The sequence below is a fragment of the Echeneis naucrates genome, chromosome 18 (genome assembly GCF_900963305.1).
Source record: "Echeneis naucrates chromosome 18, fEcheNa1.1, whole genome shotgun sequence".
Classification (NCBI taxonomy): Eukaryota; Metazoa; Chordata; class Actinopteri; order Carangiformes; family Echeneidae; genus Echeneis; species Echeneis naucrates.
Genome location: NC_042528.1, coordinates 10,017,606 through 10,041,992, shown reverse-complemented (window position 1 = coordinate 10,041,992; position 24,387 = coordinate 10,017,606). Strand labels below are relative to the sequence as shown.

General features: G+C 40.0%; 2 protein-coding genes across 2 annotated transcripts; one reads left to right on the top strand and one right to left on the bottom strand.

Annotated features, from left to right (window-relative positions):
* Positions 1-1,180: 1,180 nt before the first annotated feature.
* On the bottom strand, positions 1,181-2,758 carry LOC115059300 (endonuclease domain-containing 1 protein-like). The gene is made up of 2 exons (XM_029526957.1): positions 2,344-2,758; positions 1,181-1,798 (listed from the first exon to the last, which is right to left on the bottom strand). Exons 1-2 carry the CDS (start codon positions 2,641-2,643, stop codon positions 1,181-1,183), a joined length of 918 nt encoding a protein of 305 aa, XP_029382817.1. The 5' UTR covers positions 2,644-2,758.
* A 6,364-nt stretch (positions 2,759-9,122) lies between these two features.
* Positions 9,123-22,606, top strand: gigyf1a (GRB10 interacting GYF protein 1a). The gene is made up of 24 exons (XM_029526250.1): positions 9,123-9,365; positions 9,475-9,538; positions 11,191-11,320; positions 11,519-11,614; positions 11,826-11,943; positions 12,487-12,595; positions 12,936-13,135; positions 14,162-14,391; positions 14,556-14,679; positions 14,777-14,962; positions 15,821-15,972; positions 16,063-16,228; positions 16,408-16,631; positions 17,234-17,334; positions 17,440-17,540; positions 17,661-17,734; positions 18,055-18,192; positions 18,594-18,809; positions 18,939-19,156; positions 19,307-19,464; positions 19,605-19,768; positions 20,572-20,616; positions 20,895-21,039; positions 22,175-22,606. Exons 2-24 carry the CDS (start codon positions 9,504-9,506, stop codon positions 22,240-22,242), a joined length of 3,198 nt encoding a protein of 1,065 aa, XP_029382110.1. The 5' UTR covers positions 9,123-9,365; positions 9,475-9,503; the 3' UTR covers positions 22,243-22,606.
* Positions 22,607-24,387: the final 1,781 nt, after the last annotated feature.

Genomic DNA, 24,387 nt, shown 5'->3' with positions numbered 1-24,387 from the left:
TACAAATAAGAATGGAACAGTAAATTTACCCAAAACTTCATAAATAGTAAATTCTTAACTGCAATTTTGTATTGTGCACTAACCAATTCATGCTTCTTTACAGATGAGCCACTGATATGAAATAACGTCAGTAATAAATTATCTCTGTTTTCAATTTTATTGAACAAGAAAAAAAAACATACACAGTGAAAGTGATAGAATTAATTAATTCATTATTCTTTTAGCACTTGAAGTACTTTAACTCATTCTACTATATGTCAACACTCTCTGGTATCGTGTGAAGGGGCAGAGTATAGTTTCTTATGTAATCTACTAACTGATCATGAAACACAAATAGACACTCAATGTAATTAGCAATGTTTGTCACTATAGATGCAAAGTTTCCTCTGAAGTAAATATTGCCATTGTCTCAGTACTGCATAGCTTCCTAAGGTAGTGTTAGACATATATGATCGCTTCGCATTTATTTTCATTCACCGTTTTCTTTTTAAAGTTCAGCTAGCTACATAACTAAATAATTCTAAAGTATTGCAGTGCGTTGTTGACAATAATGCAGCAATGCAGTAATGGATATAAATGAGGTAGTATTTTAGCAACATGTTTTGAGTTTGAGCTCCTGAGCCATGAGGTCCAGATAACTAGGGGCCTATTTGATGCTTATCAACAAACTTCTGCTGTTGAAAATACACGTGAGATAAATGTATGAAATTCCGCGGCTGAGCGATACAAGGACAGACAAAACAAATGATGTGAGAAACGAATAATCCAGGTGTTTGATGCTGCATTAAAGGGGCGCTATTCGGGCTGGAGGCCTCAGATTTTGAACAGAGTTTGCCACCATCTGGAGAGGAGAATATTAAAAAACATGGCATCTATCACACAGATACTATTGATGTGATATGTTAGCTTCTGTTGCTTCAATCTATTTTTTTTAAGATCGTTAGTCTCCCAACTTTATGGAAGTGTAATACTAAATCATTCCCTTTTACTGCATATGGTCCTTTGGTTGTATTGTTCATCTCTTATGGCCCACTTGTCCTTACTGCCACTGATGGAGACCACGAATCTAAAGCTGCAATTAGCACCGCTCCTTATGTAACAATGTCTCCATTAAAGTGTATTTAAATGAGGGCTGATATCTAGCATGCAGTTGAGACTTGTCCATGCTGTTTATTCATACTCAAACACCGGACAGATCTCTTCTCTTCCTCTTGAAGTGGTTTTCTGACACACAGCCCTTGTAGAAAATGGCCATGTTACTGTCTATGTCTGTCTGGCTCTTCAGGAAGCTTTCCAGAACTTTCAGAGGGACCTCCACTACACTGTAGCCTTTCTGTCCATTCAGTGCATAGCCCCCATAACTAGGGAACATAAATCTCACCTCATATGGTGAGTTACGGTCAAATTGTGGGCAGCAGTATGCCAGCCATAAGTGTTTGGGAATTCCTAGGCGATCCCTGTTATCTCGCTGGATTTTCACCCCTGACAGAGTCACCCCCGAAACCATGAAAGATTTACCATGGCAGAAGTTATTGAGGCGTCTGCGAATAGTATCCAAGTATGGGTTCCAGGAGGTATCCAAGAAGTCTGTGATTAATGGGACTACATTGGTCAGAGTATAGGTGGATGATTTGTCATCTGGCTCTGCTTGGTGCAAGTCAGGATTGAGTAGGCCACGTCTGTACTCTACAGCATCTGTATAATCCCCCAGCACTGCCTGACCATCCTCAATCAACGGGGGAGTGTCTTCAGTGAGTGGAAGTGCCCTCATGTTCCCACTCTCGTCTTCAGAAAGCAACTGTGGAGTGAAAGGAAGTTTTATTCATTTTGAAAGAGACATTTTCATCGTTGAAGCGTGTTAGGAAGAATATTTAATTGATCAACACATTGTCATGTGACCCAATGTCAGCTCTATACAAGCTTTGCTTTGTTTTCTGTATGAAATTCCTCATCCAATGACTGGAAAATGGATCTAAACCAAAACTTCAAAACATCTCCTAACAACTTAGCAACAGATGAAGGAGCTCAAGTCTCAAGTCTCAAGTAAGCCTCAAATTACTGTGGTGAGAATCAGGTGAATTAAAAGTCCCGGTTAGGGGCCCAGCAAAACAGGCCAGTTCATCGTATTGATCAATCAAGTCACAAAACAATTTGCATAATTTAATGACATTTTAAAAAGGTCATCTCTCTCTCAAGTAAAAGTCATATTTTACTGTTAATCTGTATTAGCCAAGCAAGACTGGAGTTAAGTCATGTGACTCAGGACCCCCATCTCTACCTTTTGAGTTGCGGTATTATTGCTGTTTTTAAATTTTTCACAAAGCAATGTTATATTCTCTGTACCTGAGGCTCGTACATCCAAGGCGTGTCCATCCTCCTCTTCCCATCAGACTTCTTGAAGATGTAGGCTGAGTAGAGAGGCAGGCGGTGACTGCTGTCATACAATGTGGCATAGCGTAGTTTGTCTGCATACTTCTGGCAGATCCTCCTCAGGCTGGTTCCTCTGATCCCTGCAGGTGGTGTCTGCATATAGAAAAAATGGCTACAGTCTTTGAAGCTGTTTGACACAGTGGTGCTCACCAGAGAGGGTGCTATCAGCGGGAGGCAGTACAAGGACAGAACATAGGTGCAGAACAGACGCATCCTCAACTGGAGGAAATTGAAAAGTAATGGGAAACCAGATTATGTTCTCCTCATAACGATATGAATGAAGACATTCCATGTGGTGATGATCAATGTTCTGTCATCCTGTGTAGGAGTTGCCTTCATAATCTATTACAGTGCAAGGACAGTTGGACGGAGAGTCAGTATGCAAAGCAGCAGCAGCTCAGAGTGAATCCATTGGCAGAATTCATTCTTATCTGGTTTGACAAGGTCTGTACAGCTATACATCTCTGCACAGGCTTCTGTTGGGCTGTGCTCATGTTCCAATGTTGCAGATATTCACTTTGTATGTGTGTGTATTGTATATCCACCTTTTGAATATTATGTGTATCATTGTATGTGTGTGCATACCTTCCTCAAACATAAAAATAATTGTAATCAGTTAAATAGCATCATGATAATGTTTTAACATTTCACTTTAAACTGTCCAGTAATGAAATCATGCAGAAATTGCATTATTACTTTTGTTTCTTTTGGCTGCACTATGTCAAATGCTTTCTCTGAGAGATTGTTTTCTTTCTGCTTCAGTTGCCATGTAAAATATAAACCAAGCCCCCAACCCCAAGTTTATTCTGTCTATTATGAATCTGCCATCCCAGTGCAACAACTGGACCCATCCAGGCTACATTAAATTCCTGGCCTTGTTTGGTGCATGAAGTTGAAGGTACTAAAAAGGACAGTTTTGCCAAAGACAGTTTTCTGCAAAAATGCTCACAAAATTTTCCAAAAATATACTCAGGGTCCCACTCCCACCTGCCATGACCCTTGTGCATGTATATGTTGATGCCTCAGAGACATCACCAGAAAGCTGGCCCACCTCACTATCCCTGTGAAAACTGATATTCCAAACTGACTGCTTTGTGGGGGACCTGATGGACAAGTCTTTCCAGATTGCTACCGGAAAGGTACAAACCCAACAACCCTTCAGTGAATTTACTATTGAAGACAGACCTGAGAGAGTCCATGTTATTTACTTTACCAGCACCCTAACATTATAAAAACAAGTTAAGTTATTGATATATGGTCCTCAACTTGCTTTTTTGTCTTTTCTATTTGTTGTATGAAAATAAAAATGAAGTTATTCAAACAGTTATACCCAACTCCAACCCTTTGTACATGGAATAGAAATTTTGATGATGCTACATGATACTACAACTGATATTATTCCTATTATGGCCGATATCATCACTGATATTATGTTTCTGTTTAGTACTAATATTTAAAGCATCTGTGTCAATAATATGTTCTTCTTTACTAAGCAATAACTGTATCATGATGTATACAATAATCCAAATGCCTGGCAACAATGCTACAATTAAGAGCCATGTGTTCAACACGTGATTATATTAAAATGAATTTTTTCAAAGGACCTCAGCGCTACACTATGAAGGAAATAAGGCAGCACGTCCTTCAGGCTGTTTCATTTCTATCGGTATTGAAGTTGTATTGCAATTAATAAAGTCACTGATAACACATAGAGAAACTTCAACCTACAAAATATGTTGTCATTCATACTATGATGCCCCACATTGCCTCTCATTATAAACAGTTTTCCAATTACATTTATTTGGCCACGTATTCCAATTAGTGATTGTTTTATCTCATATGCCAATTTTAACTGCAAATTAATTTGTTTATGCCATCCAATAGTTGTGAATCATTACCTTTATTCATGTTTAAATCTACAATTCATATGACATTAGCTTTCTTCAGTTTGACAGGCTGAGCAGGCTCAACCATATTCGTTACCTACCTGAAACATCCCCTTTACAATAAACACTTTTACAATGCTTTTTATACCTACATAATTGTTGAAGAGTTTAATATTCACATATTTTAAAGGGATTTGCCTCCGTCCACGTTCAGCCTTTCGGTGTGTTTGCTGTGCGTTTTTAGTGTTTGCCCAGAGTCATGTCTCCTGTTTGTTCATGTGGTGTCACTGTCATTCAACAGCGATCTCTGCAGACTAAAGCCGGCTACTGCGCTTCATAAATGTATTACACATGCTCTGCTAGTCATTCGGTTCACTTTCAAGGGTATTGATACCCCCCCCCCCCCCAAAAAAAAAAAAAAAAAACCTCTTAATATCTCAAACATTTCACGCTTGAAATGACGGACTGCATTGTGTATGAAAACGACATTGCTGGAAGTAAGTTTTGTTGCACTGCGACTACACAGAACTGCCCCGGCGGCTTGCATTGGGCCAGCTGTTTTTTCCATTTCTGCCTCTATCCCCGTGTTGGGCTGCAGTTAGCCCGGCTCTGCGGCTAACGTGCTAATCAAAGCCACCCTGCTGGGACGATTTGTGTCTGAAAATGCCGTAGCGACACGCAGAGCTGACACCATTAGCGCCCAGCCCGGTAAATAGGGGTGTGTTTGCCCCGTTCCAACATTGGTTAGCTGCTTGTCAATGTCCAGTCACGTGGTGTCACACGGACGGCCATGTTTCCGAAACACAAACAACAAGAAGAGCAGCGACTGGGAGCCAGCAGACACACACTGATACGCAGCAGCGACCGTTGGAGGAGAGGGAAAAATAATAAATAAAATACAGAGCACGACTTTTCTCAAAGTACGATTTTTTGTCGAATGAATACGTTTACAGTGTTTACGGAGACCAATGCAAGCGATATATTGGCTGTAGACGCGCCGTGCAGACCACCAGTCTGGTAGCTATAAACAGTGAAGGTAAGCCATGGTTCCTCTTTGCAGTGTCTTTGAGCTCGCATGCTAACGGGAGCTAACAGGCTAACCGAGACTGCTGCAGCTCGAGTGCCTTGGATTTATCTCGCTAAGAACGCGTTTCTACGCATTTCTCTTCCAGTTAAATCGCCGTCGTTTGTGTCGCTGTGTTAGTTTTGTTCACATCGCTGTAGCAGGGGCTTTACACCGACAGCGGAGTGGAGGTGGCCGTCCGCACATTGGCGGAGCAGGCCGGGGAGTCTGATCCTAACACTCCGCCCCCTCCGCCATCATATCTGGTGTCATTTGCACCTCCAAGCCAAGGCCTTAACGAGCGGCGCATAGCTTGTGCTAGGTTATGTAGCAAGCTAGCAAGCCTGTGTCTGTTATATAACATAAATATATTATTGCGGGGTTAGATACTCTCGTAATTATTAATTCGTCCTTCTTTTCCAAGAAGTCGAACTGTCCTAATTACCTTGAAATACGGACAGCGTAGACTTTACTGTCGGTCATTACAACCGACGCCAGCTAACGTCAACTCGGGCATTTTTTTCCCACTACACGATAGCTATCGTAACGATCAAGCAATTAGCATTGCTTAGCCTGTTAAAGTTAGTCATGGTTGTGTGTGTAAAGTCAGATTTAACGTAGATTTGCAGTGTTAGGGTTAGGGAACCCTGGTTGTCCCGCCACGTTTCGAAGCAGCTCACATTTGAAAATGTTAAGATGGATAATTCATATTGGTATTTGCAATCAATGTTATTCCTTCGTGACCTTATTTCAGTTTTTCTTGGTGCAAATGTGGTAAAATATTTTTTTCGGTGCCCGTTGTGGCCGAATATCGTCAGTGAAATGAGCCAAACTTGTGTATTTTTGTTAAATGCAATTTTCTGTCGGATTAGTTTATCCAGTTGAAGTGATTATATAGGAGCTTGGTATTGTTTCTATGATGTGCAAACCTTTTCTAACTTTGCACCGTTCAATAATTTCCAAAAGCACACGTTCAGGTCACAAAGCTAAATTACTAATGCTTTCAGGAAGATAACCAGCATCAGATCATTCTAAATGTGTCCTCATTAGGACAGTTTATCTAATAGTTGTAGCATACAGATGGTCAAGGAAACTTGTCTTGTCTTATTTTGAACTATTGAAGTTGGTGTTGGCAGTGACATACCACACTAACGACTTCATATCCAGCAAATGAATCCAGCAGGGGAATTAATCCTCATACCCACACTACAGTTTGGCATAAACTGAACCTCACAGCATCATTCTCCAGTTGTCTCAATTGTGTGTGGTTGTATCAGATTTGTTGGTTGTGTCCTTGAATGGCTCTGGGAATGTTTAGAAGATAGACTGTTAAGGTGTCTAAGTCTTGTTATCATGCAAGACTGAAGAATAAGTAATTCCTTAATTTCCTGTGAAGCATAATGAATTGTAGACATTTCAATCCCAGCAAAAGATGGCCCTATATCTGTGTTGTCTTTAAAGGCTATTAAAAGTTACCTAGTTACCTAGTTGGGTAATGTATTGTATAAAAGGGCAGTTTGGACAAAATGTCTCAACATTTTTGGCAGGTTGACATTGTTGACATTAGATGTAATTTTTAGCAGGTCAGGGTAGAGTGACCTCAGTCATTGTGGAATTGCGAATTATTTGTTCTTCAATTAGTCTGTGGGACGGAGAAAGTGAATGACATATTTTTTTTATGTCAATCGGCTTAAATAAGGCAAATAAATTAGTTGTAGCTTGTTTCAGCCACATATTTGAATCATAAGGTGCAAAAAAAGAGTAAAATAAATAAATAATTAAAAAACTGAATAGAATGAGAAATGGTCCGTGGCTTATTTGGTGTTAGGGAAGATATGGAACACGTGAGCAGAGAAATCTGTTTAAAATGTATAGATATTGATTTTGCATTATTTAAATAGTGTATTAATGAAAGAATATACAGATTTATATTTGCAGTTTAACATAATGACACACAGGGGTGCCAAAACATCACTTGCAATTCCCCTAAAGTCCTGCCTTCCTGCTTCGTGTGTCCCTAACAAGTTTAAATGGATGATTTTAAAAAGCTATATCTCTTTCGTTCCTACGAAGGTTTTACTGTCTATAGCTGTCATTCTGTCTAAACTTGTCAAAGTGGATAACATACCTCTAATCGACCTGAATGGATTCTCATTATTGGGATATTTAATTGACTTATAAAGTGATAGTAATGAAATAAACCTCATAAAATATACTGGTTATGTTTAACTCACTAGAATTTATTATCTCTTGATCTGTCTAAACATTGATGCAAAGTCCAAAGAAACTAAAGTTCATATACATGTGAACTTGTGCATAAGATACTAGTTTAATGGTTTAATTAATTATGGCCACTTTGTTTTGAATGTAAAGGATTAGGTTGTTCAGAAGGTTATTGCATGCATAAGCTTTTGCTGGGAAAAAAAACCCTCTTGCTTAATGAAAAGTTTTATCTACAATTTTACACCCTTTACTTGCTATTTTATTACTTATTTAGATATCAGGCATATAAACAACACAACAGCAAATTGTGAAATAAATATATAAACTGAAATTCAGAAATTTGAAAAAGGACATAAATTTACACAAGACCCTGCCTGAGAAACATAACAGTGTCATTGCTTATGCTGCCATATGTCCTGCTCCAGCAGCATTAAATCACTTCTTGCATTTCATCACATAGAGTGTGGTGGCCTGTTAGACTGCAAATTTGAAAGGAGGGCTCAGTTCCAGTGTCATGACTTGAACAAGTTATAGTCATACCAAAAGGATACTGTATGCATACATATGTTTGCATTAACTGTGGAAATCTACTTCCCTTGTTATATGTTTAGTTTCCATGACATTTTCAGGAACAAACCCCCACCACCTGCATGCATTTAGAAGCAGCTGGTTCCCTACATCACTGAAATAGACTCCTTACATTTCTGGATGGAAAATCTCCTGTGAGCAGCAGAAACATTGGAGCATGATGGAGCACTAAATTAGAAATAGTTTCATTTATTCACAGCAGTAATACCATGGTGGTTTTCTCCTAGCTCAGTGTGTCACAACAGACTGGTCAAATTGTGCTGGTACCTTCCAGCAAGTCAAAAGCATGCTCCCTTGAAAATAGTATGTCAAGGCTACCATAAAAAAATAAGCTGTCATAAAATAAAATTACATTTCCCATTTTAAAACAGACACGGGCTCTCCAGCTGTGAAAATGCACCTTACATGTATTAAGTGCACGCTTCTAAATTTTTTCCGACTTTTGTTGAATTGTCTGGTTTCCTGATCCTGTCTCTGAAACTCTGTGTTTTTCTGTTTTTCCTTCTTTTCCAGTGGCGCAAAGGGAGGTGGACAGAGAATAAAAGAGTTACCTGGAGGGTGCCTGTCAATCCACATTTCAGTTGGAGTGAGAGAAAAAAAGCACGGAGGGAGAGAGAGAGCAAGTAGAAGAGTGCGAGTCGCGTCTGCTCTTGGCAGCTGTTCCAGCAGCCTGATTCATTGTTCGCGTTTTTTTGTTCCTGCGTTACCTTTTGGATGAATCAGTTCATATTTTTAACTTTAATGTGAGAAATAACTGCTGTAAAAACAACAAAAAAGACAAAAAAAGAAAAAAAAACATTACTAGGAAGAGTGTTTTTATTTTGTTCCATCATTAATTTTCAAGGTTTTTTTTGTTTTGTTTTGTTTTTGTTTTTTTTCTTTTCTTTTCTTTTTTTCTTTTTTATGTTTGACAACCTTTTTCGGCTGTGAGTAGCAGGAGCGTTCATTCTCCAAACTATCGTCAAACACCCTTCCGTACCCAGTTTGGCCCCGATAACCTGGTATTCCTCAAGCACCTGAAACTGGCAGCTATTCTCTTTGTGTCTGTGTGTTTGGGGAGCTCTGTGACCACAGCTTAAACACCACTCAGCCTTCTAGTCACCTAAGCCTAACTAAACCCAGCCAGCTCGAGCCTGGTCCAGCCCAGTCCAGCCTGCTCCGATTATCTGGACAGGGTAAGGGAGTTGCATGTACACTTAATCCTCTTTAAAAAGATTTCTTTAAGTGCCCCTGCCCCAATTTAAAACAAAACCAAACTGATGATTGTTTTATTTTTCTTCACAGATACTCAGTTCTGTGTGGACGTGAGGAATATGACTGCTGAGACTCTTAACTTCGGCCCAGAATGGTAACTTATCTGAAATTTTTTTGCACTATTTCAACATGGTTCAAAATACTACTGAATCCATAGAGGAAATTCCTTTAGAAAAGATGTTAGACTTTTGACCATTATTCTTATTCAACTTAGATGAATTGCTTAGTGGAAAATTTTTGGACATTTTGTTTTTGAAAAAGGATGAACCAGCATGGCTGACCACAGGTTAAAGCATTATTATTTATTATTATAATTAGATATTATTAACTCACTTCATGGATGTAGCAGTAAATGTTTTGAATTCAGTTGGTTTGTACACGTGGTAGGCATTGTTGGCGAAAGGTCTAAAAACAGTGTTTTTAGACTTTTCGCCAGCAATGTCCAAACCCAAAGTCAGTCATTTTTTTTTCCATAGTGGCTCCCTGTTCATCTGTCTCTCCTCTGTTTCTCCACCTCCTCAGTGAATATTTGTGAAGCGATTAATGCCTGTGACTGCTGTGTGCATTCTTGATGCAGTGCCAGCCTCACAGAATATTTCTCTCTTTACACATCTGCAGCTGCTTTCCTCTCAATGGTCCTTCCACTTTTATCCTCTTGCCCTTTTTAACATAGCCAGAGAAGACTCAGTTCATGTGCTCACCACATACAGTTGTCTGGCCTCCATGTTTACAAGTCCTTTAAAGCACATTGCAGAATTATTTGGATCATTTGAGCTTTTGTTGACAGTAGATTACGCTAGTCATCATGGTAGAATTGAGTGAAAATGATATGCCACTCAATAAGATTAATGAGGCATTTATTAAACCAACTGTTGCAGATCGATGTATATGTTTAAGTGTCGGGATGACCGTTGAGATATTGTGGTTTGTCTTAAGGGAAAAAAATTTAATTTGACTACAGGTGAAGTTGATAGAAATATGCAGGAATAGTTATTCCTACCTCACCCAGTGGCATGCTTCTTCAGCTCTCTTTTTATTATGCATATTAGTCGCTGCTCCACTTATTTTTGTCCTCTTTGACATGCCACATGCCAGCAACTCGGCTTTCATGATGCTTTCCTTTACCTTTTACACCCCACACCCCACACCCCACAAGCACATCTCTGAGTAACATATGGTTTTGATGGGGAGCCGGGAGTCAATGACACACTTTGTAGAGGCATGTGAATGGAGCCATTGTTAAATGATAGGCCTTGGAAGTTGGCCTTCTAGTAATAGCTTTTTTTAAAATGAAATCTTGAGATTTGAAAGCTAATATATCATCCGTCTTAAGCCAAGTGTATTCAGGGGGACCTGCGTAGGAGGATGGGTGATTTGTTACAGAACATTTGGTAAATATATTTTTCCCTGCTGCAACAGAGATGCTTTTAGATATTTTCTCACCAGTTCTGATTAAACAGAATTCTATCATGGTTACACAATTGCATGTGTGCCAGCAGGGCTATTTATACAAGTTATTAGTAAGTGGTGTTTCTACAATATATGTCAGAAGGTCCATGCTGCAGACATGTGGCTTTAAATTTATAACTGTCTGTGTTAATGCTGTTAAATATTTATAGGAATTATCCATTTCTAATTATTTCACCTTTCAAATCCAACCTGGGCTTCGTGTACTCTGTCTGGAATTCATGAGCGAATTGTTGATTTGAAAAATGCTTAATTCCTCAGACATTCTTCCTCACACAGGCTCCGTGCACTGTCCAGTGGGGGGAGCGTGACATCCCCCCCTCCTTCCCCTGCCATGCCAAAGTACAAGCTGGCCGAGTACCGCTACGGCCGAGAGGAGATGTTAGCACTTTATATCAAAGACAACAAGGTTAGTACAGAAAACTGCTAAATCGAATTACAGAAATAGAGTTGTGTAATTTCACAGACTATTAAAGCAAGTATGTATGCTGCTTTAAACCGCTATTTAATATCTTGCATCCAAAGCTGAGAACCTGTTGGTTACTATGACTAACCTGTAGCTTTAAAGATGACTTTGTCCCTCTAAGTGCTTTTTGTTGCTTTTAAGGTCCCAGAGGACATGCAGGATAAGGAGTTTGCTGCTATTCTGCAAGATGAGCCCATGCAGCCACTGGCACTGGTGCCTCTCACTGAGGAGGAGCAGGTCAGCCACAAACCCACACCCACAAATGCACCCATACCTGCTAATGTTGAACTGTCTCCACCCATCATGTGGTTTTTAACTTTGATAAAACTTCAACTCCAGCGCAGTCTGCTCTGTGGGTTGACAAATGTGGCTGCAAGCTCACATGCCTCACATTCTTCTTTTTTGCGCTTTCCACACACTCTCTCTCTCTTTCTTTCTTTCTTTACAGAGGAACTTCTCCATGTCTGTGAACAGTGTGGCAGTGCTGCGGCTCATGGGAAAGGGGGCGGGTGGGGCTGCCCCAGCTGGAGTGGTCCGAGGACGAGGGGCCACACGTGGCGGTCGAGGTAAAAACTAATGATTACAAAAAAAAAAAAAACAATAAGCAAAACAACAAAGAATTAAAATAGGATTGATTCGACCTAACTGCATTTAAGATCCAGAAACCACCTCTCTGCTTAAACAAACGGGAGTCCAACAATAGCAGAAATGTTGCCCAAACCCCTGACTGAAATTACAATGCCTGTTATCCAGGAAAAGTAACACAGTATATTCAAGCCAGCTACTCAAGTGTTTATTTCCCCCTTTTCTTCCACTACCTTGATGGAGCACACTTCCTCTTGGCCTGTCCAAATAGTCCTCCTTTTGTCCAGCCACACCTTTCTTAAACCAACTAACTTTGTGCACATGAATAGCCAGTGTAAACAAAATCCCTCCTGTTCAGGAAAGCCAAGGAAACAATTGCAACAAATAATTCTGTATGGGTCTCATAAATTGTGTGCATGTGCAGTTTTAAGGGCTATAAGGTCATTAATGTGTTAAATTTCTCTGATTCAGATGATGCCTGTAATAGATATTAACTGCATCTTCCCATTTCTGTATATTATTAGGACGAGGTCGTGGTGAAGGTGGGTTCTACCAAAGAAGTATTGAAGACGTGGAGGTGGGTTTTGGTCGCAGCGTCCGAGAGATACACCGCAGCCAGAGCTGGGATGACCGGTAAGAAACTCTCCTACAATTTAGCTTCAGGAAATGTCCTTAGACATTGTATGTGTGTGTGTGTGTGTGTGTGTGTGTGTGTGTGTGTGTGTGTGTGTGTGTGTGTGTGTGTGTGTGTGTGTGTGTGTGTGTATATGTATATATATATATATATATATATATATATATATATATATATATATATATATATATATAGCTAAGTATTTTTCTTTCCATTGACCTGGATATAATTCTGCTGGGATTTTTTTCAAAAGCATAACTAGTTCCCTGTTAAAGGTTTGTTTTCCTCTGTTTATCATTTAACTGAAGTAATTGCTCTCCATTTCCACCCTTTTCTCAGGGGCGAGCGTCGATTTGAGAAGCCACTGCGGCGGGAGGTGGGACGTCCTGGCTTTGAAGAAGCTGGAGGTCCCGGGGGTCCAGGGAGGAAGGACTACACAAGGGCTGACAGTGATAACTGGCGTACCCTCCGGGAGGAGCAGGAGGAGGATGAGGGGGAGCCGGGCAGCAACTGGAGGCTTGCTGGACCCCGCAGGGATGGTATGATAGCACCACTTCAAGCTATTGTTTGTGTTGAAAATCAAATCTTTACAAAGCAAGAAGCTATGGCCTCAAAATTTATGCTTCCTTTAAAAGTGGTGTTATGCATGCTGCTTCCCTTTTTGAAGTAAAGGAACAACTCCTGCTGTCAGATTAGTTTAGCTAGAGTTTAAAGTGGGGCCATTACATTGGAGGCTTTGACTTTTAATCTGCAGCTAATTTCAGTATGTTTGTACTGTCGGAAGGGGGAAGACAAAAAAATGAACTTCGATGAACTGGAAATTCCTGTTATACATTAGTCAGCACATTTGATTCAATCAATGCTGAATGCCACATAACGGTCCCTTGTTATATTATGTTCTAAATTTTCACCTAGCATCTGGGTGAAAGGTTAGGATTAGAGTAATAGAATAATCTTTGATCATCAGAATTTTTCAATTTTGGTGATTTATTTATTTATTCCCCCCCCCCGGTCAGGAAATAACATGAAATGACAAATGTTTTAACTTAAATTGGCTTTTTACTTAATAGTTTAAATAGATTGAATAGAGTTGTATCCAATTATGACTGTACCATATGTCCATACTGTACCAATGGAAAAAGAGTGAAATTGAAATAATGAATCTTTTGCACACCTTCAGTGGATGAATAATCTGATCATCCTTCAGTTATACAGTGATATTAAAAGTTACACCTAATTAATTGAAATTGAAAGCTAATGATCTTTTTCATTATTAAGAGCATTGGCGATGTATTTTACATTTCATTTCAGCATTTACGCTGCTCCATGAAATCAGACTTGATTTAAACATGGCATATATCGACATCTAGTGGCAGTGAAGTGCGCTTTTTAGTAACTGGCTTTTGGCGAGAAGATTCCCATGTCTGAAGACATGTCTTTATCTTGGATAATGGTAGAAAAAGGCCCATAAGGAGTGATGCGAAACGTTCCAAGAGTAAACCACATGACAGTGGTAGTGTGGTTCTACATTTGTCTAATATTCTGTCTCATCTCTCCATGGTCAGATGGTGGCCCTCGTTCAGCAGGCTGGCGGGACCATGGCCTTCCAGGTGAAAGTCGTCGTCGGAAGTTTGATTTTGACTTCCGGGACTCAGAGGGCCATGGTGGTGGCCGCCGGCGTGCTGGCAGCGAGGGACTAGAGGATGACAGGGATGGCCTACCTGAATGGTGTACAGACGAGGAAGATGGGGAGATGGGCACATTTGACTCCTCTGGAGCTTTCATGCCTATGAAGGTTTGTAAACTATAGAGGAAAAAGGAGAAGTTGCGTATTCAAGAGCTTGATATGAATGTTAAAAACAGTACCATATTATATTTTGGACGTTATGATGTTCCCTCATTGCCATGTAAAGTATAAATTGACTGGCTGATGTTCAGTATATTCTTTTCCTCCTTTAGAAGAGTGGCAAGGAGACAATCCTGGAGGAGGAGTTGGAGTTTAAGGGGATAGAGGAGGAGGAGGAAGAGGAGGAGAGCCTTGCTGATGCCGAGCGGAACAATGCTGATGGAGACAAAGACAGAGGTAAAGAAATGTTTCATCTGTATTTACTTTTATTTACTGTTGTGATTCATCACATTACAGTTGCTTAATTTTTCTTTCCATCACCATCCCCTCATAGAGAGTAAAGAAGTTGGCGCTGCCATTGTTGATGGTGAAGCAAAGCCAGCATCACCTTCCTCTTCTCCTCCAGCACACTCTAGCCCTCCATCCCTGGAGCCCCAACCCAGCAATGCAAGCCCTATGATGGATAACACTCACCTGAACAATATCCTCCCTGTTAAGCCCAACAGCACAGCAGGTGAAGGTATGTGAAGTTGAAAATCTCCCTGTTCTTTCCTATACTGAATGTCATCAGTACAGTAACACACAAGAGTAAAATCTCTCACCTCTTGTTTTAAGATTTAGGCAATTTGTGTTATATATGGGCTATACATATTGTATGTAAACTTGCCTATCTTATAAAAGATAATGAAGAGTGCGAAATGGCATGAAGCATTTTTTTATAATTGCACATTGCATTGACTAAGAATTAATTAATACTGCAATACTGATTGAAAATTATGTAAAATGTATAACATTGCTAAACTTTAATATTTTGCATATGCAGTGTAATGACAGCTTTAATCTGTGTTTTAAAGATGTGTAAAGATCATCTTTAATTGACAAGTCGGGCGCTAACTCTTAACAGTGAAAACATTGTTCATGTGTTTATGGGAATGCCTTCGTATTGTGTGTTCAAACTTAAAAGTAAAATCAAAATGCTGGCAAGATTTACAGTAGAATGTATTATTGGCTTACAAAAAACTTGCTCCACTTCGTCATGAATGTAAAATACTCGTCTTTACCATAAAAATATGTAGATACAATATTATTTTCTTGAATTACACATCCTGATTTGAAGCTTTAGCAGATGCGTCCTCATTTTATTCTAGACATTCACTTTTTACAGTTACTCTTTTCATCTCAGGACTATGTGTGAGCGATAAGGAGGAAACTAAGCCATCTTGATATTTTGGCTTGATATACAATATGTTTAACCCCAGTCATTTAATATCTTGTTTATTCAATCTGCTGTTCCTGCATCACATCAAACATCACCATACCATTAATGGAAATTTTAAAAATAGGGCCCATTGTTTTGTTCTTGTTGTTTTTGTGTTAGACATGGCTTCAGCAGGGGGCTCTAAGGTCCAGCTGAGCCCCAGCACCGCCACCTCTTCCACTCTGCCTCCCCCGCCCACTTCTACTACTCCTCTCCTCCCTCCATCTGGTGGAGACATTGAGGACGATGAGGGCATGAAGCATCTGCAGCAGGTAGGAACAAGAGAAACATTTCTCACAGCTGTTTTTGGAAATTATTTGCAGTCATGAGGTAAAACTGCATTTACCAAACTGTTTGTGCAGGAGGCAGAGAAGATGGTGGCTTCATTGCAAGATACCTCTTTGGAGGAGGAGTGTTTCACCCAAGCTTTGCAGCAGCAGGAGAGCAGGAACACAGCAGCTGCTCTGCCATTGTCTCATGAGGCTGCCATGAAGTGGTTCTACAAGGATCCACAGGGAGAGATCCAGGGTATACTGACATTCCTGGGAATTTGCAGACACTTGAACACTCAAGAACATATTGAGTCCTCACTATGCTTTGTGGGATTACAACAGTATATTTACTGAGAATTAGAACATTCCCTTGGCCACATAGCAACAGGGTTAGCATTGTAACTCCATTTCTCTGTCTGTCACGCCCACTACCAGGTCCTTTCACCACAGTGGAGATGTGTGAGTGGTTCCAGGCTGGCTACTTCACCATGACCCTGCTGGTAAAGCGGGGCTGTGACGAGGGCTTTCAGCCCCTTGGGGATGTCATCAAGATGTGGGGCCGTGTGCCCTTTGCCCCAGGGCCCTCCCCGCCGCCCCTGCTGGTGAGACAGCCACCACCAACGCAGCGCCCGCAGCCCAACCGGGGGCCCGCCGGGACTGTGAGTCAGAGCTCAGCCAATTTAGAGGATGGGGAGGGGAGGGTCGCTTGGTATACAGGTTGTGGTATTAGAAAATTCAAATCGTGATAGATTTCATGTTGGTTTATGAAATTACTGGCACACAAAAATTACTCCTGACAACTCCTGTAAATCTGTGTTGCAAGGAATTTCCTTCTACACTCTGTTTTCCAGTCAAAAACCAACGTTAATACAAATTCACCCCAGTAATTTTCAGTGGTTGCATATTACATTCAAACTGTTGGATAAAAGGGAAGGGTCCGTACCATACATAGGACTACAAGTATGGTTAGGAAGACCCAGTTCCTTTTAAATTCTCTCTGTTTTAAGGAATTCTACATCCATGATTAAGCTTTCTATCCAGAGAAGCCCAGCCTAGATTCTGGTAACAAAGAATGTTAAACACTGGCATCAAAACAGTGTCCAATCGTCTTAGACCACTCCACTGTAAAAATGCCATTGATAAAGCCAGAAGCAGTTTTTCTTTGCTATAGCCAGCTATTTATGGGTAATTGTTGTTGGTGTCCTTAGTTTGAAGATGCACTTAAATGATTTGTTCTCTTTCTTATCCTCTTCTTTTTCAGGGGAACCTGGACCAGGAGCGCCTGAAAAAGCAACAGGAGCTGGCAGCAGCAGCTCTTTATCAACAGCTCCAACAGCAGCAGCTATTCCAGCTCATTAACAGGTGGGCTGTATAGGGGAGGTAGCAGTTTGTTTTCCTATGTCAGGTGTTATTTATACTTGTTTCTGTTATCTAACATCAGAGGTGGTTTGTGTGTGTGTTCTTCAGGTGCAGTGAGCAGGGTATGATGCCTTCGATGAACAGGTCGATGTCAGTGCCAGATACAGGGTCCATGTGGGACATGCATACCTCAGCTTCACAGCCATCAGGTACTGTCTAGGCTTCACTTCGTGTTATGCATACATATACTCATTTACACTTTATTAAAAATAGAGTAACATATGTTGCATCAGATGTTGCTAAACTGAGCTGATGTAATTTTCTTGTAGGCGGTGAAGCCAGTCTTTGGGACATAACAATGAATCCTTCTACTCAGGGTCCAACTCTCGAACAGCTTCAAAAGGTTGGTGAAGTTCACACATATCATGCTCAAGGTTGGATCATGTACTTTTTTTTTTTTTTAAGCACTTCACGCTGTTGTTCACATGTACTTTGGAGATTTTTGGTGCAACAAGAACATTTCAACTGAAATGATGTGTAAAAACAATGGTTTTTTTATAGATACACAAAATGTTGCTGGTGGGCAGACAGGCACAATTGTGAAGTTCTCCCAGTTAGTATTTAGCTCTCGGAAAAAATGAAAGATTGAGTGAAACCTTAAAATCACAAAAATCTGGATTTGGGCCTATTAACCTGCTTTAACTGTTGCTGCTCGCCCTTTAGCTCCAGCAGGAGAGGCGAGACGCTGAACTCAGGGCGAAGCGTGAGGAGGAGGAGCAGCGCAAGAGGAGGGAGGAGAAGAGGAGGCAACAGGAAGAGCAGAAGAGGAGGGAGGAGGAGGAGCTCCTCAGACGCAAGCAGGTGGGATGGAAGGAGATTCTATCTATGAATAATACCATCAAATCCATAAAAATCCTCTCAGCACTCTCTTTGGAAACTATTTTGGTAGCTTTAAAAAAATCAGGAAGTATATATAGTATCGAGTATATCTTACAGAGATTGCACGGTAATGATTGGTGGTCATGGTCATTATTTAAGGATTCGGTATCTTTTAATCTCATATTAATTGAAACACAAAAAAAAAAATAAATAAATAAATAAATAAATATATATATATATATATATATATATAGACACACACACTACATTGACTGGCTCTAGTGCATGTTTGTCTACTTACATTTTTGGTCTTTGAATGTAGCTTGCTAAATTTTAGCAAAGAAAATAGTAATGCATCGTTGATATGTCATATTTTCTTGTAGTGTCGTCAGCAGCAGGAACTGATCATGAAGTTACTGCAGCAGGCCCCTCAGCAGCAAGGTCCCGGGGCAGGCAGCTCAGGCTGGAGTGGAGGTCCCTCCACTGGGCTCACCAAAGCAGGAAAGTCCCCAGCTTTGGCTCTCATGGAAATGCAGCAGGAGGCAGAGAGACTCATGAAACAGCAGCAGCAACAGAGAGCCCAACAGCAGAGAGACCGCGTGAGTTTACTATTTTACTAAGTTTACTAAGCTTAATGTAGATATGGTGTTAGCATGTTATTGGGAAAGTTGATATGAAATCAGAAGTGTCTAGTCCTAATACCCAACCTGATTTATTTCTGTTTCCAGCACCCTGGCATGTCAATGGGAAGCTCCTCCATGGGAGGGCAGTGGGTGGACGGTGTTGGCATGTGGGGTGGGCCTGCTGGCATGGAGGGTAAAAGCAGCAGTGGAGGCTCTTCAAGCAGTATGGGCATGTGGGACGAGGCCGTGAAGAACCAGTCCAGCCTTCGTGGCAACAGTAACAACATGGGCTTGAAGAACAGCCGCAGCAGCCCATCACTCACGTATAAAAATCTAATTACTTCAACTGAGATGTAACGTTGAATGACTCCAATGAAATAATGTCCCATGCTTTTACATAAGGACAAATTTTAAATATATGTATACTCTCAGTTGGTCACAGTGATTTATGTTTTTCTATCTGTCCTCTACAGTGACCAGTACATGATGCGTCGTAAGCGGACTGAGGAGGAGGAGAAGCTGCTGAAGCTGCTGCAAGGCATGAAGCCGCAGGATGGCTTCACCACATGGTGTGAACAGATGCTGCATGCTCTCAACACCTCTGCCAACAACTCCTCCTCCTCTCTGGATGGTAAGCTGATTTCATGTATTTAGCATTTTCAGGGTGAGGGAACCTCAACCTAAGTAGTTAATTGCTATTGCCTCAGTATATAAAAGCAACCTCCGTGTTCATAATTGCAGCTTTATTAAAGCTCGTTTGTCTTAATGTAGTTGCCACAATTGTGGCATACCTGAAGGAAGTGGAGTCTCCCTATGCAGTGCTGGACTTCATCCGGTCATACTTAGGGGACACAGTGGAAGCCAAAGAGTTCGCCAAACAGTTTCTGGAGCGACGTGCCAAACAGAAAGCCAACCAACAGAGACAACAGCAACAGGTATGCCTAAACCAAAAATGTGTTTAAGTCGAGAACACACTGTCAGAAACAACTAGTTTGACCAGTTAGATACAGAAACAATGGTAGTTTTAGCATTAAAATGTTGGTTGTATTTATGCTTTGGATAGGATTTTCAGATATTCAGTAGTCATGACCGTTAGGAACCAGGAATCTGAAAGTGGGTGGGCAACAATCATTGTTTCCAAACTAAAATGACATCAACAGTGCTTCCAAAGGTCTAAGTTTTAAGGGTTTGAAAATTCCAGATGGTGGCTGTCAGACCATTGTAAATAAATATACATTTTTCACTTCTTCTTATAAATTAACTTCTTTAGTGTTTACTACAGACATCTATTTTGATTAAATGAAGCTTTTGCTTGGCAAATAGTTTTGCATCTAAAAATGGGAAAATCTGAATGGACATAAAAAATCACTGGCCGTGTCCCTTCTGTACCTGTACCTGGAACTACATATTTTTCGTTATTTGCTGCCCTAACAAAGCGATCTCAGTCCATTTTTAAAGTAATAATTTATTGAATTACATTGTGCATAGACCTCTTTTATTGTACTGAACACATGTGCAACAAATGCAGTTCCCTGCCCATAGTAACATCTTGATTTATACATTTTGAGAGTGGGTCCTGTTATATTTTGTTAAATGAAGGGTTATGTCAAGAGTATACATATTATAAATGTTGGGTTGACATCTAGGTCTATTGTGGAGTTATGTGCAAAGTAGAAACCTGTGTGTGTTGCTACAGTACAAGATGTATAAATTCCACCTCCTCTCTTCTTTACACCAGTTATCAAAGGAAGTGGCAGGATTGAACATGAACTTCCCTCTGCAGGTAAACTTGAATATGTCTACATAACATACACATAAACATTGATGCAGCAGAGTGATTGTCATTTTTGTTACATGCTGTGACACAACAGCCCTGACATGTTTTTACTGCCTAACATGCTCAGTAGACAATAGGCAGTGTTGATTTATTGTGAATCTGATCTGGAAAGCAGCATTGAACATTAATTCTTAAGCAGGCATTTTAGTAATTATCTTTGCCCTTATAATGTTAGCTAATTGTGGAATTCACTCTAAATTCCCTCCTCTCCTCTCTGCTCATAGGACTCCATGCGAGGTATGAATCCAAGCACCCTGCAGTCCATGTTTCAAGCCAACCACATGGGCAAGGCTGGTCTCTATGACAACCAAGGGGGGAAGATGAAAAAGAAACAGCCCATGATGCTGCACTCTGACCCCAGCATCCTAGGTATGTTATCTCACTCTAAATTAATAACTCTATCTTTACTCAATTCATTTGTAAATGCTCAAAATATATTAAAAAAATAAAACCCTCTTAGGTTTTGAAAGGTACTTTCTAAGTAAAGTTTTATTTACTTACCTTTAGCAACAATGTGTAAATTTAATCATTCAGAAGCACAATTTTATCATTCACCTCCCTGACATATACAGTGTTAGGAAGGAGAAGACTGCTAACTAGACAAAGGGTACATCCAAGGGTCAAAATAGCAGCATGCAATTAATGTGAGGGGGGGACACACATTAATCACAGCTTTTTACTCAATCGGAATTAGCATGTTGGCACTGACAACCCTAATTTGTTTACATGTGCACACATTGGTTAAAAGCAGTGATGAATTATTGTTATTGTGCAAGAGGCTGCTTAGCCAGAATCTTGTAATACCTTATATGGTTACATATTTGTTGTCCCAAATTTGAAACATGACACTATAGCACTACCACTCCAGGTGGTGAGTAAGATGTGCTAACAGAGCTGGCTGATGTCTGGAGTATATTTATATACCTGTGAGCTGTTTGGAGCATAAATGCAAATATGGGATATGGCTCTGTACTGTGGGAGAGGAAAACAGGTGGCCAGACACTGACATACACCTAGCCATATTATTGTTCTGATTTTCATAGGAGGGTAGTCTGCAATTTGCTGTGCAAACCCAAAGTTTTTAAAACTTGCTAAACATGGGGACAGATGATTTGAATTTGACAAGCTATATCTATATACCCATTATTTAAAAGTAATTCCATGTGTGCATACCTTATTTTTCACCATGAAATGCTGATTTAGTTCAGTACCTTAGTTCAGTTTAGTTTAGTTCAGTAGTCCTTTTGGCCTTTATGTATGGACTGCGTTTTCTACTTTTTGTGGTGAGTTATGTCTTACATAGCTCAGTGTAATGTTCAAAAGCACCATTTAACTTTTACACAACTTAAGGACTCTTTCCATCGAATTCATACTATCAGATATTTGCAGATTTTTCTCCTGCCTTCACTGTCTAAGCCAGCCCTTATATTTCTCCTGGGTCCCAACCTCTTCTGATCTCTTCTGCTCTTTGTCTCTTTTTCCTGCCTTCTCCTACTCCCTGTAGGGTACTCATTCCACAACACGGGCGAGTGTCTGAGCCTGAATGAGATGGAGATGGTGGAGGATTACTGATGTGACGCAGCGCAGCAGCAATAGCTACCTGAGGCCTTCTGTCTTTTAATCAGACAAACCAGATGACGAATGTGCACTGCTGGGGGAACCGGGGGTGAGGGTAGGAAGGGAGCATGCATGAAGGGAGGTGCGGGGTGGAGGTGCCTGGATCTGCGCATCCCACTCTTTCCTTCCCTTTGGAAAGAATAAAGGGCTCCCTGCTGCACCAGTTGATCACTTGAGCAGGGGAGAAGGGGGTGAGGTTAAAAGGAAGATAGGTATCCTCTGGCACTCAAAAGATTAAGCACCTTATACTGAACTAATGCACTTTATTGAGAGGGGATTTGAATAGTTTTGTGTGTATTTTTTCTTTTTTCTTTTTGTGTGTGTGTTTGTTTTTTGTTTGTTTTTTTATTGTTTGTTTTTTTTTTGTTTTGTTTTGTTGTTTTTTTTTCCTCATGTATGTATGTGCGAATGTTTGGAATCAGCGCACACGATGTGTGTACATACACTTCATCTGTGTGCATTTGCATTGGAACTGGAAGAAGGCGGTGAAACAGTCGGTGGGGTGAATGGTTGGGCTGTTAGGTTTTCAAAGTCAGGGGGACCTTTAGTTGAAACCTTATCAGAGAGCAAATCCTTTCTCGAAAGACAAACACTGTTGATATTTCTCTTGTTTAGCATTTTTTTACCTTTATATAAAAGTAAAGCTATTGAAAAATGGATTATAAAAAAAACTTGAAGATTTGCACTTGCCTAAAAAAGAAATAACAAAAACAACAAAAAAAATCAAACAAATGGGGTTAGTTATAGAAGTGAATATTTTTTGTGAATGTGTATGAATGACTGTGAGAGTGACTGTTGTGAGATGATTGGTTTGTGTCAGTAATATACCAGTCTGCACAATGTTTTTTTCTTTTGTTGCTTACCAAGATGTATGAAACATAAGAGGCCATTTTTGTCTGTTTTGTTCAAATGATAATTTTGTATTCTCATGTTTAGAGAGCTTGTGCATGTCTGTGTTCCTTCTCTAAACAGGGAATTGATCTCCATGTTTTGAGAGTGACTGAATGAATGAGAGAGAGAGAGAGAGAGAGAGAGGGCAATTGCACAACACATCCTTTCTCTCACCAGCTCTTCATCCCCAGTTAGAAAGAATAGAAATGCATACATCTGTAAATGTCTTTTGCGCTCATCACATGATGACCACCACTAGTTTATTTCCCTTAGTTTCTCCTCATGGGAGCTGTCTCTAGACCAGCGAGTACTAGTAGGCAGGGCAAATTATGAGGGACATTACTGTGTGTGCGTGCGCATCTGAATTTGAAAGACTGTGTGCACACGTTTTTTCAGAGTGCATGTTCATTTACTGTTCATAGAGATGAGTTAAGACTACAGGTACTCATTTTGAATACATGTGCTTTTTTTGTATGTGTATGAATGCACATTTGTGCCTAAGAACTTGGATAGGGTGCGTGGCCATTGAGACATTAACTCTTTTTTGAGAGCAAGTGTGATGCGTGTCAGTGCTCAGCACAGTGTATGTAAGTATGTAAGTTTAGATCGTAAATATTTCTAGTTCAGTCTAGCGGTGATCCATCAGAAGGTTAGTCCAGTCTGTTTTCCTGGGGTGTGATCACGTTGCCTTTTGTCAGCTCTCGAACTTGTGAATGAAAGGTGTCGAGTTTCTGACTCTGGAAAAAAAAAAAAATATATATATATACAGCATCTTAATGTGCAAGTGCACAGAACGGTGCATGAAATGTTAGCATATTGTGTTACTTATTCGTTGTTGCAATTTGATAATGACGAGTTTTCTTTTTTATGAAAAATATATATGGATATATACATTATATACAAAGTTTAAAAAGTATTTGGACTAAGATAATGAGCACTTGGGGCTGCTATTTTTGTTGTGTTTTTAATTTTTTTTTTTTTTCCTTAATTTGTTTTTAATTTTTGTTTCATTATCGCCATGTGAAGTGTGTGTATTATTTCTCAAGAAAACATTGAATGTATTCCAAAAAATGACATGAAACCCATGCTGATACCAGATAATATTTTTTTTTTCCTCAGAAGATTTCAAAAATGGACACAAAATACAAAAAGCTTCAGAGTTTAGCGAGGTCTTTTTATTTTAATTTTTTTTTTTTTTTTTTTTTTTTT

What these genes read in the sequence shown, in the direction of transcription:
- LOC115059300 (XM_029526957.1), bottom strand. Translation starts at nt 2,643, where the DNA reads ATGCGTCTGTTCTGCACCTATGTTCTGTCCTTGTACTGCCTCCCGCTG. An exon ending in CTTGGATGTACGAGCCTCAG is followed by an intron (nt 1,799 to 2,343) that starts GTACAGAGAATA and finishes TTCACTCCACAG; the next exon opens with TTGCTTTCTGAAGACGAGAG.
- gigyf1a (XM_029526250.1), top strand. Translation starts at nt 9,504, where the DNA reads ATGACTGCTGAGACTCTTAACTTCGGCCCAGAATG. An exon ending in CTCTCACTGAGGAGGAGCAG is followed by an intron (nt 11,615 to 11,825) that starts GTCAGCCACAAA and finishes CTTTCTTTACAG; the next exon opens with AGGAACTTCTCCATGTCTGT. An exon ending in CTCTCGAACAGCTTCAAAAG is followed by an intron (nt 17,735 to 18,054) that starts GTTGGTGAAGTT and finishes CTCGCCCTTTAG; the next exon opens with CTCCAGCAGGAGAGGCGAGA.